This window comes from Bos indicus x Bos taurus, chromosome 22, assembly GCF_003369695.1.
Source record: "Bos indicus x Bos taurus breed Angus x Brahman F1 hybrid chromosome 22, Bos_hybrid_MaternalHap_v2.0, whole genome shotgun sequence".
In the NCBI taxonomy this organism is placed as follows: domain Eukaryota; kingdom Metazoa; phylum Chordata; class Mammalia; order Artiodactyla; family Bovidae; genus Bos; species Bos indicus x Bos taurus.
The window spans coordinates 38,886,337-38,902,431 of NC_040097.1; the positions used below are offsets into that span (position 1 = coordinate 38,886,337).

Consider the following 16,095-nt stretch of genomic DNA (forward strand, 5'->3'; position numbering starts at 1 on the left):
CTACCAGTATAGCAGGGCAGGGAAGATTAGGGGGAAGTTTGAGAATAAGGGGATAAACATATTTATTCAGCACCAATAACTTTAATTCCTGCTCACTCTTTCTCCAGCGGACTCTACACTCCTGGCCCATTTCTTAAACTTTTTTATTCTTTTTTTTCTTTTTGCGGCACTGGGTCTTTGTTGCCGTGCAAGAACTCCTTTGCTTCCTCTAGTTGTGGTGGTGCCTGGGCTTCTCATTGTGAAGCTCCTCTTGTTGGGAAGCATGGTGTCTAGGGTGCACTGGCTTCAGTAGTTGCGGCATGAGACCCTAGTTGCCCTGCGGCATGTGGGATCGTAGATCCGGGATCAGGGATCAAATCCACATCCCCTGCATTGGCAGGCAGATTCTTAACCACTGGACCACCAGGTAAGTCCCTCTTAAGCATCTTTGAATCCCCTATCGTAATTACACCATGACTTTCACTTATTCTTTCCAAAGCGTCTATTGAGTACCTTTACGTGCCAGTCACTGTTTTCAGCACTGATGTTTTAAGACATGCACTTTTCTCAAAAGGACTCATTGGATAGAATACATTTCCTTCTGGGTATTCCTTCTGTCCTCAGCTTTTCCTTCTACTATGATACTTCAGAAAGAAGCTATATATTGGGAACTAAGAGGTCATCAACCTGAGGTATCTGAGAATCCTACAACTTTCTACCTCAGAGTCTATTTCTACCCCGGGGCCTACCAACTCAAGAGTTTGAAAGAATGACATTTATCAAGGAGCTGTATCCCTAGAGCTGAACTTCATGTATTTCCGGCTCCCCCACACTGAGGGCAGTAAGCAGGAACGATGTTGAAAACGGAGACTCGAGAATCCTATCTGAAAAACTAGGTTAGGAGAACAGTTTTCTTGGGCTGTTGAGATGCTGAGTCCTGACCCAAACCTTTCTCTGACTCCAGGGCTTAAAGTGCTACTCTATTTTTGCTTGAGATAATTATTTCTTTGCCACCCTGGAGACTTGCTGACCGACTTGCAGCTCTGTGGTTTTTCAGTCAGATGGTGGCTTCAAAGTATGTCAGTCCAGGACTGCAGAGAACATGAGTCCTGGACCCAAGGCCTAGCTGTTAAACAGTGGCCAATTGGCAAGACACCACCGCTTCTCTGTGAGGCAGTCTCCGTCCTCATGATGGCCTACTCATGAGGAAGAACAAACAATCTGTAAAGGTTACATGTCATGACATTTGTAATAGGTCTATCAAATGGGGAAAGAATGACAGGAGGGAACCCTCTAAAAGGCCAAATGAAGATGGCAAGAGGCCACTTATTATGAGCCTTCCAGAGACTTCCCTGGTGGTCCAGTGGTCCTTCCAATATAGGAGGTGTGGGTTCAATCCCTGGTCAGGGAGCTAAGATCCACATGCCTGGCAGCCAAAAGACCACAACATAAAACAGAAGCAATATTGTAACAAATTCAATAAAGACTTTAAAAATGGTCCACATCAAAAAAAAAAAAAAAATCTTTAACAGAGTGTTCCATGACCTATGCACAATGTTTGGGTCTGTACATTGACTCTTTCTAGCCATCCTATTTCCCTTCCAACCGATTAGAGTTCATCATACTTTTTTATAGACAATGGACATTGAGTTTCTCTTCAACATCATAGGAACTGATTTTGAAATGAAAGTATCATCTAGTCTAAGACCCACCAGTCTCACCTGTGTAGGACAGTAGAGTCGGGCCCTTCTGGGTGTCTCCAGTTAGCACCTTTCACAGGTAACCACCACGGAGCAGCTGCAACCTCAGAGAAACACAGGATAAGCTGAGGTTAGCTCTAAAAAAACACTGACTCAGTCAATGCAGGAAAAAAAAAAAAACAATCTCACTTAAGGTCTTCAACTTCCATGGAATTACCAGATCAAAAATTTATATGTAATTAAATCTAACAACAGTGTCAGACTTTATCTTTTTGGGCTCCAAAATCACTGCAGATGGTGACTGCAGCCATGAAATTAAAAGACACTTACTCCTTGGAAGGAAAGTTATGACCAACCTAGAGAGCATATTGAAAAGCAGAGACATTACTTTGCCAATGAAGGTCTGTGGTTTTTCCAGTGGTCATGTATGGATGTGAGAGTTGGACTGTGAAGAAAGCTGAGTGCCGAAGAATTGATGCTTTTGAACTGTGGTGTTGGAGAAGGCTCTTGAGGGTCCCTTGGACTGCAAGGAGATCCAACCAGTCCATTCTGAAGGAGATCAGCCCTGGGTGTTCTTTGGAAGGAATGATGCTAAAGCTGAAACTCCAGTTCTTTGGCCACCTCATGCAAAGAGTTGACTCATTGGAAAAGACACTGATGCTGGGAGGGATTGGGGGCAGGAGGAAAAGGGGACGACAGAGGATGAGATGGCTGGATGGCATCACCGATTCGATGGACGTGAGTTTGAGTGAACACTGGGAGATGGTGATGGACAGGGAGGTCTGGCGTGCTGCGATTCATGGGGTCGCAAAGAGTCAGACATGACTGAGCAAATGAACTGAACTGAACTGAAATCTAACAACAACAAAAAAGCATTATCTCTTGAATTCCCTGGTGGTCCAGTAGTGAGGACTCGTTTCACTGCTGTGCTCCAGGTTCAATCCTGAGTTGGGGAACTAAGATCTAGAAAGCCACACATGCACCCAAAACAAACAAACAAAAAGGCACAGTGTTATGTGGCAGGTTAGATGGGAGGGGGCTTTGGGGGAGAATGCATACATTTATATGTAAGGTTGAGTCCGTTCACTGTTCACTTTAAACTACTACAACATTGTTAATCAGCTATACCCCAATACAACATAAAAAGTTTTTTTAAAAAGGTATTATCTCGCATCATAAAGCCCCACAGTGATTAAATAAATATGTATCTAAATGGTATATCTTTCCAAGAATCTGAAAAAGACACTGCTAGCTAATCCTCTATAAGCTCTAACAACTGGGACAACTGGTACCACTCTGATGTAAAAGATGAGGAAACAGCATTAATCTTACAACTTGGTGCCAGGCTGAAGGTCAACCAAGGTGGTGGGAGACCAAGCTGAAGCACCGAATACAGAGCTGCAGTGTGTTCACAAAAGACCCTGGTTAATATCCAGCCCAACATGAGGTGTGTGGCTCTGGGCAAATTCACTGCTTGTCTGGCCCCAAAGTCCTCATCTGTGAAATGAGAGCAGCCTCCCAGTTGCCCACCTCAGACTCAGAGCAGGGTGAATCTAAAAGGATTGGGAAGTGCTCAGCCCACATCCTGTTCCCAGGACCTTAACTGCTACTTTATAGCTCTGTCAACCCATATACCAATATCAAGTGGCCCTTGTTTTGTTCCTTTTCATTCATTTGTGCTTTCTCTGTTGTGTCTGACTCTTTGCAATCCCATGGACTATAGCCCGCCAGGCTCCTCTGTCCATGGAATTTTCCAGGCAAGAATACTGGAGTGGGTTGCTATTTCCTCCTCCCGACCCAGGGATCAAACCCACATCTCTTGCATCTCCTGCACAGGCAGGCAGATTCTTTACCATTGCGCCACCTGGGATTGTTTAGAGATTGGTTAAAAACTTGATTTTGGAGTCAGTCAAAATGAGATTTGAATTAAGACTCTGCCATGCAGAGGGTAACCCTTGGCAACCTCCCTACTGAGGTCCCTACATCTGTTTTCTCAACTGTAAGATGAAGGCAGTAACAATGCCTATTCAGAGATTATTACAAGGAAACCAAACATACATCCAGGGCTTAAGACTATGCCGAGCACTTAGCAAGCACTCAGTAAAGGGAAGCAGTCAACCATGGACCTCATGACAATCAAGGAGAGAGTTACCCAAAAAAAATTACCATCATCAGTGATGCTAATACTAAGTAAAGAACAGAAGTTTGCAAATGATTCTTCTGCTGTAAACCGGAACGGACTCAAGTTATCCCCAAGACAATGCTGCTCTCAGTCCTCTGCGTCCTGACGAGCCGGGCTGAGTGGAAGAGATGGGGGATGTGTTCCCGGCTAACAATTACAGCAATCACCAAGAACACCAAACTCTGTTCTTGTTTTTTTTCTCACATCAGCACAATCAAAACATTCACGGTATTCCAATCACAATTTGATGGGAAAAGACAAATTCTTTTATATCTCAATGAAAGAGGCATTATGTCCTTTGAGGACACTACTGCAGAGTGTTTTCTCTTTCAGAGAGCAGGAGAGGTGAAAGGCAGGGCTTCTTCCTCTTTCTTCTGTGGCACTGTGGAATCTTTAATCAGGGCGGGCGGTGGGGGGGTGGTGTTCTCGCTCACTACACTGCTTGATATTTGCCACCAGGGAAGCCCGTTTAAGTGCCAGCGACAGGTAATTCATTCCGCGTCAAGGGAAGATGTGCAGAGAAAGCCCAGGTCATCCCACTCTTAACATTTCAAGATTTTCAGATTACTCACCCAATTCTAACCCATTCCCAACACTAAGGTCACCAGAAGGTTCTATTTCTCAAATTTAAAAAAAAAAAAAAAGAATTTTTAAAAGGCAGATATGGCAAATGCTAGCTTTTGTTAAATCTGGGTGGTGGAAACTAGAATGCCTATTTTTCTTATACCCTATTATGTTTTGAAATATTCCATCATTAGCAACTTTTTAAATGGATTTACTTATCTCTTCTACTGCGATGGGCATTTGGGCAGTTTCCAGTTTGAGCTACTTTGAATGGTGCTACTTCTGTGAACATTCTTGGTAGCTCATGACTCAGGAAATATGCAGAAGCATTCCTGCTGAGTGCACGCTGTGGAGTGGAATGGCTGGATCCCAGGGTCCACACATGCACAGCGTTAGTAAAGACAACCAAACACAAGCCTTAATGGCAGAAGTCCTCCAAGGTTCCCAACCTTCTTCAATGGGAAAATTCCACAGAGTTGGCTTGTGTGGGGAAGACCCGGGGCAGCTGCCCCTGTGGCCTCTGAGTCCATTCTCTTTTCCTCTCTGCTTCCCCTCAACTCACTCTGGTCACACATATTTATTGAGCGCCTACCATCTGCCAGGTTCCCTTTTTAGGAACCTCATTCCTAAAGGAAATCTTCAACTCCCAGAATCCTGAGAGTATGACTTAAGACTTTTGGTATATTGAGAGTTTCTCAATTATTTATTGTACATATTAATATTTATCGTACATGGTTAACTACTCACTTAATCTTCTTCCAAAAATATCTGTAAAACTCAGATTGGTGGGTCCAGGTACACACATCAGTGCTATAGTTCCTACTCAATTTCTTTCCCATCATATACACACACTTTCTCATTTTACATATCTGCTTTCCAGTTCTCTTACTATCATTCTTTCCTGAAAGCTTTTACATTTCTTAATAACCCATCCAATACAGACCATCTCAGCACTACTGATTTATTGGGCCACACAATTCCTTGATGGAGGGGGCTGTTCCGTACACTGTAGGAAGCCCTGCAGCATCCCAGACCTCTCCCCACTAGATGCCAATAGCATCCTACTCCCCACTCAACTGTGAGAACCAAATTACGACTCAGCCATAAAACATATTTTGAGTCACTTCTAATGAGGTGGCTGAACCTAGAGCCTGTTATACAGAGTGAAGTAAGTCAGAAAGGGAAAAACAAACATCGTATATTAACACATATATATGGAATCTAAAAGGATGGTACTTATGAACCTATTTACAGGGCAGCAGTAGAGACACAGACATAGAGAACAGACTGTAGACACAGTAGGGGGAAAGAGAGAGTGGGACGAGTAGAGAGAGCGGCATGGAAACATATACATTATCATATGTAAAACAGACAGCCGGTGGGAATTTGCTGTACGACTCAGGGAGCTCAAACCTGGTGCTCTGAGACAACCTAGAGGGGGGCGTGGAGTGGGAGGTGGGAGGGAGTTTCAAGAGGGAGGGTCCGTATGTATGTATGGCTGACTCATGTTGATATATGACAGAAACCAACAAAATATTGTAAAGCAATTATCCTCCAATTAAAAAACAAATAAATTTTAAAAAGAGATAAAACAAATAAAAAAATTGTCTCCACATTCATGAAGCCCCAAACGAGACAAAGCTTGGGGGCCTATGAGAGGACCGTAGGACACCCGCGCCTATGAGAAAGACTGTAACTCTACATCACAATGGTCAGACACAGAGTCAGGAACCACTTCCGCACCAGACACATGAAGAAGGAAAGATAAGCAATCAGAGTCACCCACACAGAGGACTTAGCTTACAGGCAGAACATCATTCTTCTTAGCCAAGTTGTACTGGGAAAGCCATCTTTTCTAGACAAACATACAACAAATCCCATCTGATGTCACCAGATAACTTCTCTCAAATATCACTGTTAACTCCACATTTTAAGACTTGTTCTTGAACTCCTGGTCATATTTTCAAAATAAATGCTCTTCTACTATGTTTAGTAATTTATGAAATAAGCAACTTTTGAGAGTCATACATAAGCCAGTTAAACAAGGTTACACTGCAAATTATAACATCTATGATTCCTTTTAACAGAAAGAGTCTTCATATGCATTCATTCCAGAGTCACAGCAACAACATGAGTGGTTTGGCACCTGTGATAAGCCTCATCCTAAAAAGAGAAACTGTAGGGGGCGGTGGATGTGGTTGCCCATCTACGTATTTTCTGTTCAACTGAGACACTTCTAGTTGAGTTACAGCACTCCCTTACATCCAGGGAGAAAAGGACTTTACTTGACCTATTTCTAGTCAAACCATCTCCATAGCAACTGTCTTGGGTTTAAGTTGAAACAGCTGTACCAGACAGCCAGCAACCAATTACAACGTAAATAGGATCCGTGTGAGTACTGACGTCCCCTTGAGACATGGACTTCAGAGGGCAAAGACATCTTTTCCCACCTCTCCCTAGGGACATAGCCAGACGTGTAGTAACAGCTTAAAGAAAAGAAAAGGAGGAAGACAGCGAAGGTGCCTTTATTTTTGCCAGAAGTGGTAAATTATGCTTCTTATACACACACAGCCCAGAATAAAGTCGGCACAGGAAAAAGACAAAGCACTGTGTTAATATGCACATTCAAGTGTAAAAATGTCAAGTTCACAACTTTACAACTGTTCTCTTAAAAATTCAATACATTTAGACAAGCAAATTAAAAAGATGGATGTTTTTTGAAACGCAGTATAAACATGACAGTTACCCCTATAAAAACAGCCTGGGAGAATTTTTCAACTGGCACCAGCGAACAATAAGAAATCGCAGATCTGTTCAAATTCATGAAGTATAAATAAAACTGGGTGAGAATCAAATACAACTGAAGGAATCAAGTGGAATAGGAAGCACACAATGAGTAAAATCTCTTCTTCAGCACCCAATACAATTTGTATTTTCTACAATACAAATGTAGAAAATTGAGAAGTAGGCTTGAATAAAGAGTAAAAACAAATTCATCATGAAAATAGATAGGTAGTCAGGTCTGACAGCTTATTTCAAATTAAATCCTAAATCAGGTACCTTGACTACTTAATAGAATATGTGAGAGAGAAAAATGCATGCTTTTTCATAGAGTACAAACATTTATGAAACTTAAGGCCAATCTGAAAATGTTCAACATTTTTGCTCCAGTTCTTAATGAAATTCCTCATTATAGAATTCACTGCCTTCCTGAAATACCAGTTTGTACACTCTAAACATTTATTACATGTCTTTAAGAGAGGAGCAGAAATCCTAGAGTGTCACTTGTTAAAGACAATGTATAAAAAATGCAAAAAGGATCGTTAGCATCCAAGAACCCTTTAAAAGTGAGGTAGTTGACTCATTCTCCATTGAGACCTGCAGAAATATGGGGAAAGTAGATTTGGGGCTTTTTATTAAAAAATGTTTATTGAAGTATAGTTTATTTACAATATTGTATTCATTTCAGGTGTATAATATATACTCCACTTAAGATTACTACAGAACAATGGCTATATTTCACTGTGCTATATGACATATCCTTGTTCCTTATCTATTTAGTTTCCAGGAGTTTGTATCTTTTAATCTCCTACCCCTATCTCGCCTCTCCTCCCTTTTGTCTCCCCAGGATCACTAGATCGTTTTCTACATAGGTGAGTTTGTTTCTGTTTTGTTATATGTATCTGTTTGTTTCATTTTTTAGATTCTACATGTAAGTGATAACATACAGTATTTGTCTTTCTATGTCTGACTTATTTAACTTAGTATAATGCTCTCTAGGTCTGGGATCTGAGGCTTTCTAAAAAAAAAATTCTGAAAACAAGAGAAATAATTTTTTATTTTTTTAAGTAAGTCTTTTATGTCTTTAGGCAAAGAAGCTTTTATTACAACTCTTTACAAAAAGGCTTCATTTAAGCTCCTTAAATTGCTACTGGCTTACCTACGAGCCTTTCTCAATGTCTAAAACAGGGAAATTACAGAACATCTGAATGACATTTGATTGGTTCTGTACTTTGTTTTCATGGCTTACAAGTTCTGAGGCTTCTGAGAAAAAAGGTCAAACAGAAGACAGAAAATAGAAAAGGCACCTAAGAAGCTCTCCCAGCCTGGCTGCCTGCTTAACACAAGCAGGCTTACAATGCTGCCAGGTTTTAAAGGTGAGAGGATAGGGAGGCCAACTGTTTAAATTCCCTCATTTTAAGGATGGAAAAATGAGCCCTGAAATGTGGCAGGTAGTGGTAGGGCTAGGGAAGGAACCCACAGCCACAGATATTCAATTTATAAGTCTGTTCTACTACCCAGGCTTTTCCAAAAGCTGTTTCCAGAGTCTTCCACAAGACGTTAATAGCTATGGAGGGGAGGAGGGGGCAGGGCGGTATGGGGCGGGTGGAAGGAAGTTCCACAATCAAAGCAGTCCATCTAGCCAGGAAAGCACTCAGGTAATCAAGTTAAACTAGTTTTTTTAATTGCAGAACTCCTCAAAATCTTTGAACTGCTTACATTAACAGTCATGGTTAAGTTCTGAGTAACGGGAGATGGTCTTTGAGCCAAGGGCTTGGTAGGTTCCAATCCTGACTATTGACTACTTACTAGCTCTGTGACAGTGGGCAAGTTACTAAACCTCTCTGAGTTTGGTTTTCTCAATCAGCAAAATCAGCCTAGTAAGAGAACAACAGACTGGTTCCAAATAGGAAAAGGAGTACATCAAGGCTGTATACTGTCACCCTGCTTATTTAACTTACATGCAGAGTACATCATGAGAAACGCTGGACTGGAAGAAGCACAAGGTGGAATCAAGATTGCCGGGAGAAATATCAATAACCTCAGATATGCAGATGACACCACCCTTATGGCAGAAAGTGAAGAGGAACTCAAAAGCCTCTTGATGAAAGTGAAAGTGGAGAGTGAAAAAGTTGGCTTAAAGCTCAACATTCAGAAAACGAAGATCATGGCATCCTGTCCCATCACTTCATGGGAAATAGATGGGGAAACAGTGTCAGACTTTATTTTTCTGGGCTCCAAAATCACTGCAGATGGTGACTGCAGCCATGAAATTAAAAGACACTTATTCCTTGGAAGGAAAGTTATGACCAATCTAGATAGCATATTCAAAAGCAGAGACATTACTTTGCCAACAAAGGTCTGTCTAGTCAAGGCTATGGTTTTCCCTGTGGTCATGTATGGATGTGAGAGTTGGACTGTGAAGAAGGTTGAGTGCCAAAGAATTGATGCTTTTGAACTGTGTGGTGTTGGAGAAGACTCTTGAGAGTCCCTTGGACTGCAAGGAGATCCAACCAGTCCATTCTGAAGGAGATCAGCCCTGGGATTTCTTTGGAAGGAATGATGCTAAAGCTGAAACTCCAGTACTTTGGCCACCTCATGTGAAGAGTTGACTCATCGGAAAAGACTCTGATGCTGGGAGGGATTGGGGGCAGGAGGAGAAGGGGACACCAGAGGATGAGATGGGTGGATGGCATCACTGACTTGATGGAAGTGTGTCTGGGTGAACTCCGGGAGTTGGTGATGGACAGGGAGGCCTGGCGTGCTGCAATTCATGGGGTTGCAAAGAGTCAGACACGACTGAGCGACTGAACTGAACTGAAGAGAACGTATCTAACAGGCTTACTACAGTGTGGATTTAGCATAAGCATTCAGAAGACAAGCATGTATAAGTGTTGGTACAAGAGAGCTCAAGAACTCATTTACAATGCTATTCATTCATTCACTCATTTATACATTCATCAAACATTTGATGAGTGCCTGCCCTGTGCAGCCCTGTGAGAGGCCTGAGGGGTGAGAAGCCACGTCCACAATCTAGGGGTGAAGCAGACAAATAAGCAGATTCATTCAAGGCTGTATTAAGTACTGTGGCCAAGAGGGGCTTGATGAGCTATGGGAGCCCAAGGATGGGGACCCGACTGAAGTCAGGGGGTGTCACCCTGCAAATGTGTCCCACAGGAGGGGAGAAGGAGGAGCAAGTGAGGTAGGATGGGTGTGAGAAGGATGTTCCACAGGAGAAGCTGCTCTTATTACATGTCCACTTCACTTGATCTCCCTGTATTTTAAGAGTACTTCACTTAATCCAAAAAAGACAAACATCAACTTTTTCTGTGAAATAAAATACACCAAAGATATTCAGAATCTTAGACTTGGAAAGAAGCCCAGAGGACACCTGCTTTCAACCCATACCCAACCAAAGACATCCCCTCTACAGTATCCCTAGGATGAATATGTAAGACAGGATGAACACGGCCCTGGTTTAACCAGGACAGTCCAGACGTACACTTGTTATTCTGGCGTACTTAGAGCAACCCATTTTATTCTCAAAAATATCCCAATGTGGACCATAAATTATAATGGTCACTCTACTCGTAGATGATCCCCCATCTTAGCTTCAACAATTTAGGGGACAGACATCACCTCCCTGCAGGTACATACTCAAGCTCAGATCATTCTAACAAACAGAGCTCTTCATCAACAGTGCAAGAGAAATGCCTCCCAGAGCCCTTTCGTCTGCTGGCACTGATCAAGCTCCAAGGATCACGTGGAACAAGTTAAATTCCCTTTGGATCACCTTGCAGACATGTGTAGAATAATCATAATTCTTTCACCTCTTAGTCTTCTCTAGGTTCAATCACGTATTCACCCTTCCCCAGGCTCTACCGTCTCAAGTGAAAGGAATCACAGCCTCCCTAGTTGCTCAGGCCAGTACCCAGGAGTTCTACTTGGCCCCCTCTGCTCTCAGATATCCAACACCAGACCCTTCTCAGCATCTCTCCTCCTGCCAGCCTGCTCCACAGCCACATCATGTCACACCTGGCACACGACAAAAACACACACAGAAGCCAAAGTGCTCTCTTTAAAATATTAACTAGAGGGGACTTCCTCAGTGGTCTGGTGGTTAATAATCCACCTTCCACTGCAGGGGACATAGGTTTGACCCCTGATCGGGGAACGAAGATCCTACATGCCGCAGGGCAACTACAGAAAGCCCATGTGCTGCAACAAACACCCAGCATGGCCAAAATAAAATAAATTAAAAAAAAATGTTAACTAGATCCAGTGGCTTCCAGCTGCACTAAAGAAGAAACCCAAACTTCTCTGAGGCTCACAAAGTCTAGGTCATCCACTGCTGCTATTTCTCCAACCTAAGCCTAGCTCCTATCCCAGTTCCCCCGTTCATGACTCCCTCAGTACTGGTCATGCTGGATTCTACTCACCAGGCAGGTTTCAGCTCAGGTGTCACTTCCTTAGAGAGGCCATCCCACACCCCACACATAAAAGAGCCCAAGGAGCCTAATCGTATAATACGCAACCACTCTCTCCCCCATTACTCTGTTTTATTTTATTCACAGGCCATTAGCATAAGTCAGTTAAAAGTTCACTTGTGTAGAGTGTGTTTTTCCCTGGAGCTATAACTCCCAGGAGAGTGAGGATTTATATCCACAGTACTTGGAACACTGCCTGGTACACAGTATATATGGGATAAACATTTATTTAACAAATAAGTTCATCTGTTCCTGAGGCTTCCATGGTTTCCAAACCCCTCCCCACCACAGGTGACCCTCTTCTGGATAAATATCGATTAAAAATTCAGTGTTTCAACAGGACATACTTTTATAGAGAGGGAGAATCAGCCCTCATCTTAGGGGTTTTGCAAAAGGGTCCCTGACAGGAAAGGTTCTAGGCTGGTCCTCAGGTAGCGCTAGTGGTAAAGGACCCACCTGCCAATGCAGGAGACACAGGAGATGTGGGTTCTATCCCGGGGTCAGGAAGATCCCCAGGAACAGGAAATGGCAACCCACTCCAGTATTCTTGCCTGCAAAATTCCATGGACAGAGGAGCCTGGTGGGCTAAGTCTGGGGAGTCGCGAAGAGTCAGACACAACTGAGTGACTAAGAGCGTGCGTGCACACACACACACACACACACACACACAGAGGTACTCCTAGGTGCCCCCCTTAAACATTTCCAAGAACTGAGACAAGCTATTTCCCCTCCTGGGCCATGGTTGCCTCATCTAGAAGAGGAAAGTTTTTCACCAGATGATTCTGAAAGTTTCATCCATTCTAAATCCTCTTTTTTTGCGTAAGTCTTTCCTAAAGCTGCATATCCCCTGGGCAGAACTCCCTACCTGACAGTCTTTGTCTCACTGCAGAGGTTTACAGCACAAATGCCAACACCTGGGAGGTAGGAGATGAGAGAATCATCTTTATTTCCTAATCCAAGTCAGACCTCAAAAGACCCATGACTTGAAAAGACACTTAAGAACCTCTTAAACAGATTTGAAATCTGAGCCTTTGGGAGCCCACCATGCCTCACTAACACTCATTCTGATCAGGGGCCTTGTTTTAGAACTGGTTGGAATAAAATACTGTGCCCTGTTATCCTACTTTATTGGATTCTCACCTTCCAGGGTTATCAATTGTTTCCTGAGTCTACACCACACACTGACTCCCAGGACAGGCAGACAACCAGCCTTTTCAAAACCAGACATAGAACACAGTTGTCTGACCATGTTCTCTTCTTATCCAATCAGCCAACCCTGGATCGCACTTCCTGAAAAACTCAGTTTCTGTGAACTCACCTTCACCCTATTGATCAAATCAGCATTCTCCTGCCAAGAAAAACCTGCCTTTCCAACATGAGACAGGTCATACCAGGTCTGAGCCCCACAGCTCTCAAAAATGAATGCTCTTGTAGAGGATACTCAAATGGCATTCTTTCCTTTTTTGGCAAATATTTATTAAGTCCTTATTAAGTGACAGGTATTATGCTCGGGGGATGGTGAATAATTCGGAAACAGCTTTACCTGCCATCGCAGGACGGTTCGGGTAAAGAAAAGGGCATTCAATAAATACCTACACAAATAATGATGAGTGAGATAAATAATGTGAAACGAAGGCATAAGAAGCCGTAAGAACAAATAAATGGAAGCATCTCAATCTGCAATGTTGGACAACAGCCAGGCATTTCAAATGGACTGCCCAGAGTAAGTTTAGCTGAAACCTGACCATGCAAAGCTGAATATGGATTGTCAAAGCAGCAGGACATGGTAGGCACTCCACCAGAGCTCTGTCCTAGTTGATCCCAAGACGAGTTCTTCCTTACCTGAAAGGCTTTCCTAAAATGCCTTTTCCTCACACAGGCATTCCCTGATCAACCTAATAAATTCAACTTTGCAGGCATCTCTCCCCACTCCTCACCACTTCTCTTCATCACAGCACTGCTGAGGTACTTCCACTTCAGGATGGGATGGACTTCATATACTCTTACTCTTTTTGATAAATTTTAAACAGATGATATATGTGTTTTCATTCTTGTTTCTCTAATATATTTCATACTAAAAAGTCATAATTCAGAAAAAAAATCACCCAATATTGGTTTGAATTCGATGTTACTGCATTCCTTAGACTTTGAGCAGTTAAAAGACAGGGAAGATATCTTCCATCTTAGTATTCCCAGGAAGAGTACAGTACCTAGGAGACAGCAACACATTTCCGATGGCTTGCTAAACAAACAGGCTACATATAAATCCAGAAAGGAAATCTTCAAACAGAGGGAGCTAAGCTCATTTCTTCTATAAGTCAAAAAACAGACCCCACTGATGGATGGCAGACAACCAAGGAGGCACGAATTTAAATAAATGTCACTATATACACCCAAAAGAACTGAAAGCACTGACAAAGTCAGACACTTGTACACCAACATTCATGGTAGCGTTATTTGTAATAGCCAAAAGCTGAAAACAAACCAAATGTCGACTGACATATAAAATAAACAAAATGTGGTATACGGAAACAGTGGAATATTATTCAGTTTTAAAAAGGGAATAGAATTCTTTTTTCATTGATTACAATGTTGTATTAATTTCTGCTGTACAACAAAGTGATTCAGTTGTACATATAAATAATTTTTAAAAAATACTCTTTTCCATTATGGTTTATCCCAGAATACTGAATATAGTTCCCTGTGCTATACAGTAGGCCTTTGTTGTTTATCCAGGATTGAAATTCTGATACATGGTACAACATGAATGAAGCTTGAACACGTTATGCTAAGTGAAATAAGCCAGTCATAAAAAGACAAATATTGTAAAATTCCTTCTATGAGGCACTTAGAACAGACTAACTGACACAGGCACAAAGTAGAATCAAGGTTTGCCAGGGGCTAGGGGAGAGGGAAATAGGAAATTATTGTTTAATGGTACAGAGTTTCTGTTTGGGATGGCAAACAAGTCCTTTAAGTGCATAGTGGTGGTGAGGGTTGCACAACATTAGGGATGTACATAACTTTAATGAATTATCCATTTAAAAATAGTTTAAATGGTGAATTTTATGTTACGTATATTTTATCTCACTTTCCTACCAAAAAAGATGTATCACTTGTATATTCCTCTAGCCAAGGCCTCTAAGATAACCAAGAAGATTTATCCCATGACAGCAAATCCTTTGAAAATATCACTGTAATTTTGTACAATGCTATATGTGGCAATGCCAATTCTTAAGAATGAGCCAAAGTAAAGCAAAGGAAATTTAACTAAATTTTCAATTAGGCCAGGCAAAGAGAATCTGAAGAAACCAGAGCAACATTTACTAAAAGGCTCTTTATGTGCCAGACATTGTACTACTAGGTAGTTCTATGAACATTACTTCATTTGATCTTTACAATACTCTACGAGGTAGGCTTAGTGGACATGAGTTTAGTGAAGGACAGGGAAGCCTGGCATGCTGCAGTCCATGGGCTCACAAAGAGTCAGACATGACTTAGCAACTGATGACAACAACTAGGTAGGCATTAATATCCCTATAAGAAATTGATTAAACAAGTAAAATGAGATAAACCATACTGAAAAAGGATATTTTTAAAAATATTGTATACACATATCTGAATCACTTTACAGCAGAAATTAACACAAGATTGTAAATAACTATAATTTTTAAAAAACTAAAATTCTAGTTAGGATGAAGAAAAAATAATTAAGGCGCTACACTAACATGAAAAGGATGAACAAACAGAGCTACAAAGTCACTACTAGCAGTAGACAAGGCAAAACTTCTGATTTGTACTTAACCAGGTTACTAGGTTAACTGCCTCAAAAAAAAAGTCAACATTCTCCAGAGTATTATAACAGGACCCAGAGACCCAAAAGTGAAGGGAAAAGAAAATGAACAGGTGCAAACCCCAAGATGACCCAGATGTTGGAATTACTGGACAAAGAACAAAACAGCTATTATAACTATCAGCTATGACGTGAAGGTGAATGCTCTTGAAATGAATAAAAAAGCTAGGCATTCTTTCTCAGCAGAGAAACAGGAGCTATTTTTTAAAAAGGAAACTTTAGAATTGCAAAATACAGTATCTGAAATTCACCAGATAGGCTCAAGAGCAGAATGAAAATGACAGAGAAAACAGGAAGCTTGAAGACATATCACTAGAATACTAGATTGTATCACTAGTATACTATCTAAAAACAGAGAAAAAAAATTGTTTTAATGAACAAAATCTAAGGAACCTCTCTTCAGTAATAAAAAGTCTAACTAAAGTGTCAGTATCCCAAAATGAGAGGAGAAATTGGTGTTGAAAAAATATTTGGAATAATGGCTGGACACTCCACAAAATATGGTTAAAGACATAAATTTACAGACACAAGAATCTCAACAAACCCCAA

General features: G+C 41.6%; 1 protein-coding gene across 2 annotated transcripts in view; it reads right to left on the reverse strand.

The window, feature by feature from the left end:
* The window catches only part of SUMF1 (sulfatase modifying factor 1), a 95,110-nt gene that overhangs the window by 55,484 nt on the left and 23,531 nt on the right, over positions 1-16,095 (reverse strand). For both annotated transcript variants that reach the window (XM_027522785.1, XM_027522786.1), the window contains exon 4: positions 1,701-1,783. In XM_027522785.1, coding sequence (XP_027378586.1) covers positions 1,701-1,783 — 83 coding nt within the window. The remainder of the gene's footprint in view (positions 1-1,700; positions 1,784-16,095) is intronic.